The sequence below is a fragment of the Trichomycterus rosablanca genome, chromosome 6, assembly GCF_030014385.1.
Source record: "Trichomycterus rosablanca isolate fTriRos1 chromosome 6, fTriRos1.hap1, whole genome shotgun sequence".
NCBI classification, from domain to species: domain Eukaryota; kingdom Metazoa; phylum Chordata; class Actinopteri; order Siluriformes; family Trichomycteridae; genus Trichomycterus; species Trichomycterus rosablanca.
This window is the reverse complement of record NC_085993.1, coordinates 52349044-52354043: the sequence shown is the minus strand read 5'-3', so window position 1 is coordinate 52354043 and position 5000 is coordinate 52349044. Positions and strand designations below refer to the sequence as shown.

At 52.1% G+C, this 5000-nt stretch overlaps 1 protein-coding gene across 1 annotated transcript in view; it reads right to left on the bottom strand.

Annotated features, from left to right (window-relative positions):
• Window positions 1–5000, bottom strand: part of LOC134317363 (RNA-binding protein 26-like) — a 15976-nt gene that overhangs the window by 10327 nt on the left and 649 nt on the right. Inside the window, exons 2-7 of the mRNA XM_062998175.1 lie at window positions 3377–3399; window positions 2487–2597; window positions 1992–2063; window positions 1779–1901; window positions 1617–1691; window positions 1154–1333 (exon numbers count right to left, since the gene is read on the bottom strand). Coding sequence (XP_062854245.1) covers window positions 1154–1333; window positions 1617–1691; window positions 1779–1901; window positions 1992–2063; window positions 2487–2597; window positions 3377–3399 — 584 coding nt within the window. The remainder of the gene's footprint in view (window positions 1–1153; window positions 1334–1616; window positions 1692–1778; window positions 1902–1991; window positions 2064–2486; window positions 2598–3376; window positions 3400–5000) is intronic.

Sequence of the window (5000 nt, the reverse complement as noted above, 5' to 3'; positions counted from 1 at the left end):
TGTGTGTGTGTGTGTGTGTGTGTGTACCTGAGCTTTACTCCTGATACAGGTGTGTGTGTGTGTGTGTGTGTGTGTGTACCTGAGCTTCACTCTTGATACAGGTGTGTGTGTGTGTGTGTGTGTGTGTGTACCTGAGCTTTACTCCTGATACAGGTGTGTGTGTGTGTGTGTGTGTGTGTGTACCTGAGCTTTACTCCTGATACAGGTGTGTGTGTGTGTGTGTGTGTACCTGAGCTTCACTCTTGATACAGGTGTGTGTGTGTGTGTGTGTGTGTACCTGAGCTTTACTCCTGATACAGGTGTGTGTGTGTGTGTGTGTGTGTGTGTGTGTACCTGAGCTTCACTCTTGATACAGGTGTGTGTGTGTGTGTGTGTGTACCTGAGCTTTACTCCTGATACAGGTGTGTGTGTGTGTGTGTGTGTGTGTGTGTACCTGAGCTTCACTCTTGATACAGGTGTGTGTGTGTGTGTGTGTGTGTGTGTACCTGAGCTTCACTCTTGATACAGGTGTGTGTGTGTGTGTGTGTACCTGAGCTTTACTCCTGATACAGGTGTGTGTGTGTGTGTGTGTGTGTGTACCTGAGCTTTGCTCTTGATACAGGTGTGTGTGTGTGTGTGTGTGTGTACCTGAGCTTCACTCTTGATACAGGTGTGTGTGTGTGTGTGTGTACCTGAGCTTTACTCCTGATACAGGTGTGTGTGTGTGTGTGTGTGTGTGTGTGTGTGTGTACCTGAGCTTCACTCTTGATACAGGTGTGTGTGTGTGTGTGTGTACCTGAGCTTTACTCCTGATACAGGTGTGTGTGTGTGTGTGTGTACCTGAGCTTCACTCTTGATACAGGTGTGTGTGTGTGTGTGTGTGTGTGTGTGTGTGTGTACCTGAGCTTCACTCTTGATACAGGTGTGTGTGTGTGTGTGTGTGTGTGTGTGTGTACCTGAGCTTCACTCTTGATACAGGTGTGTGTGTGTGTGTGTGTACCTGAGCTTCACTCTTGATACAGGTGTGTGTGTGTGTGTGTGTACCTGAGCTTCACTCTTGATACAGGTGTGTGTGTGTGTGTGTGTGTGTGTGTGTGTGTGTGTGTGTGTGTACCTGAGCTTCACTCTTGATACAGGTGTGTGTGTGTGTGTGTGTGTGTGTGTGTGTGTGTACCTGAGCTTTACTCTTGATACAGGCGTGCGGAGGGTGGATTGGCAGCTGTGTGTGTGAGAGACACTTGATCTCCTGCTGCAGGTTGCTGATGCTGTTGGTGAGGGTGGTGAGCGTCTGCATCAGCTGAGCTTTATCCTCGGCTCTCATCAACCTGTTCTTCTCCAGCTTGGAGATGAGCAGCTACACACACACACACACACACACACACACACACACACACACACACACACACACACACACACACACACACACACACACACACACACACACAGTTCAGCCTGTATTAACACAGGAGTCCCACAGGGTTCCGTACTCGGTCCTCTCACGTTCTCAATGTACACCTGAATTTATGACCGTACTGTCTCGAGAGCATTTGTACCATCAGGCACAGATGTGGGATGAGAAAGCCTCTCAGTCCACATTCCAATTCATCCCAAAGGTGCACAGCGGGTTATAAACTCACCTTCTGAGTCTCGATGTGCTTCTCCAGAATCTCCTGCTTCTTCTTCCTCACGTCCTGCTGAAGCTTCAGCGCCTCCTGTTGGAAGACACATGAGCTGATCAGAGTAAAATCACCACGCTGGCGGGCGGCGCCACACACACAGAACCCGAGCGCTGGGCCGACCTGCTTCTTCTTCAGCGCCTCATCGGTGCCGGGCGCCTTGCCGACCGCCGCCACCTTCTGCCCGGGCGTAACGGCCGCCGGGTTGTAGAAGGTCTTGGTGAGTCCGGTGGACGTGGAGAAGACCTGCGGAGACGTAGAAAAGCGGTCAGCACGTCTCCCGAGTGCTGGCTAGACACGTAAAGCTCATGTAACACGTAACGACGGGATTCGAACCTTTCCTCCCGGAGCTGCGGGTTTAGAGAAGCCCAGGCGCTGCTTCACCGAGCGAGCTGCACTCTGAGACGACTGCAAACACACACACACACAAAACCTCATGTCTTCAATAACAGACGGGTCTGGACTGCAGGCAGGTCAATCTAGCACCTGTACTCTCTAACTATCAAGCATGTGTACCGTTGTGAGTGGAGTGTGTGTGTGTGTGTGTGTGTGTGTGTGAGAGAGTACCGCTGTGGACAGTGTGTGTGTGTGTGAGTGTGTGTGTGTGAGTGTACTGTTGTGGATGGAAATTAAAAACAGCATCTTCTGTAAACTAAGCACTATTCTGATGCTCCCGCTGTGGTTCGGTGGAGCTCTTGAACCTTAAAAATGCCTACCATTGTCATACTTCTTAGTTTTTTTGCTCCTCTGTAACTTTCTTAGCTAGAGTATAGTGTTCCTGTAGAACCTTTAAGGATGAAGGTGTGTATAATCATGATGAGGTGATGAAACCTGTGACGGTGACGTGGCGTCCTGCAGGGGCTCCGTGCTGCGGGAGGGTAACGGTCCGAGGCGATCCTTCACTGACTGTTTCAGACTGGTGGCTTCAGGCTGCTGTATGTTCTGATACACCAAAACACACACACACACACACACACACACACACACACACACACACACACACACACTCATGACATTAACACACACTCATCACAATCCTACACACTCATCACAATCCTACACACTAGAGTGTGTGTGAGTGTGTGTGTGAGTGTACCAGTGTGGGTGGTGTGTGTGTGTGTGTGTGTGTGTACCAGTGTGGGTGGTGTGTGTGTGTGTGTGTGTGTGTACCAGTGTGTGTGTGTGTGTGTGTGTGTGAGTGTACCAGTGTGGGTGGTGTGTGTGTGTGTGTGTGTGTGAGTGTACCAGTGTGGGTGGTGTGTGTGTGAGTGTACCAGTGTGGGTGGTGTGTGTGTGTGTGTGTGTGTACCAGTGTGTGTGTGTGTGTGTGTGTGAGTGTACCAGTGTGGGTGGTGTGTGTGTGAGTGTACCAGTGTGGGTGGTGTGTGTGTGTGTGTGTGTGTACCAGTGTGTGTGTGTGTGTGTGTGAGTGTACCAGTGTGGGTGGTGTGTGTGTGAGTGTACCAGTGTGGGTGGAGTGTGTGTGTGTGTGTGTGAGTGTACCAGTGTGGGTGGTGTGTGTGTGAGTGTACCAGTGTGGGTGGAGTGTGTGTGTGTGTGTGTGTGTGTGTGTGTGTGTGTGTGTGTGTGTGTGTGTGTGTGTGTGTGATTGTGAGTGTACCAGTGTGGGTGGTGTGTGTGTGAGTGTACCAGTGTGGGTGGAGTGTGTGTGAGTGTGTGTGTGTGTGTGTACCAGTGTGTGTGTGTGTGTGTGTGTGTACCAGTGTGGGTGGTGTGTGTGTGAGTGTGTGTGTGTGTGTGTGTGTGTGTCTGAGTGTACCAGTGTGGGTGGTGTGTGTGTGTGTGTGTGAGTGTACCAGTGTGGGTGGAGTGTGTGTGTGTGTGTGTGTGTGTGTGTGTGTGTGTGTCTGAGTGTACCAGTGTGGGTGGTGTGTGTGTGTGTGTGAGTGTACCAGTGTGGGTGGTGTGAGTGTGGGTGGAGTGTGTGTGAGTGTACCAGTGTGGGTGGTGTGTGTGTGAGTGTACCAGTGTGGGTGGAGTGTGTGTGTGTGTGTGTGGGTGGAGTGTGTGTGAGTGTACCAGTGTGGGTGGAGTGTGTGTGAGTGTACCAGTGTGGGTGGAGTGTGTGTGAGTGTACCAGTGTGGGTGGAGTGTGTGTGAGTGTACCAGTGTGGGTGGTGTGTGTGTGTGTGTGTACCAGTGTGGGTGGAGTGTGTGTGAGTGTACCAGTGTGGGTGGAGTGTGTGTGAGTGTACCAGTGTGGGTGGTGTGTGTGTGAGTGTGTGTGAGTGTGGGTGGAGTGTGTGTGAGTGTGGGTGGAGTGTGTGTGAGTGTGTGTGTGTGTGAGTGTACCAGTGTGGGTGGTGTGTGTGTGAGTGTACCAGTGTGGGTGGAGTGTGTGTGAGTGTGGGTGGAGTGTGTGTGTGTGTACCAGTGTGGGTGGAGTGTGTGTGAGTGTGGGTGGAGTGTGTGTGAGTGTACCAGTGTGGGTGGAGTGTGTGTGAGTGTGGGTGGAGTGTGTGTGTGTGTGTGTGTGTGTGTGAGTGTACCAGTGTGGGTGGTGTGTGTGTGAGTGTACCAGTGTGGGTGGAGTGTGTGTGAGTGTGGGTGGAGTGTGTGTGTGTGTGTGTGTGTGTGTGAGTGTACCAGTGTGGGTGGTGTGTGTGTGAGTGTACCAGTGTGGGTGGTGTGTGTGTGAGTGTACCAGTGTGGGTGGAGTGTGTGTGAGTGTACCAGTGTGGGTGGTGTGTGTGTGAGTGTACCAGTGTGGGTGGTGTGTGTGTGAGTGTGGGTGGAGTGTGTGTGAGTGTACCAGTGTGGGTGGAGTGTGTGTGAGTGTGGGTGGAGTGTGTGTGAGTGTACCAGTGTGGGTGGTGTGTGTGTGAGTGTACCAGTGTGGGTGGAGTGTGTGTGTGTGTGGGTGGAGTGTGTGTGAGTGTACCAGTGTGGGTGGAGTGTGTGTGAGTGTACCAGTGTGTGTGTGTGTGTGTGTGTGTGTGTGGGTGTGTGGGTGGAGTGTGTGTGAGTGTACCAGTGTGGGTGGAGTGTGTGTGAGTGTGGGTGGAGTGTGTGTGAGTGTACCAGTGTGGGTGGAGTGTGTGTGAGTGTACCAGTGTGGGTGGTGTGTGTGTGAGTGTACCAGTGTGGGTGGAGTGTGTGTGAGTGTACCAGTGTGGGTGGTGTGTGTGTGAGTGTACCAGTGTGGGTGGTGTGTGTGTGAGTGTGGGTGGAGTGTGTGTGAGTGTACCAGTGTGGGTGGAGTGTGTGTGAGTGTGGGTGGAGTGTGTGTGAGTGTGTGTGAGTGTACCAGTGTGGGTGGTGTGTGTGTGAGTGTGGGTGGAGTGTGTGTGAGTGTACCAGTGTGGGTGGAGTGTGTGTGAGTGT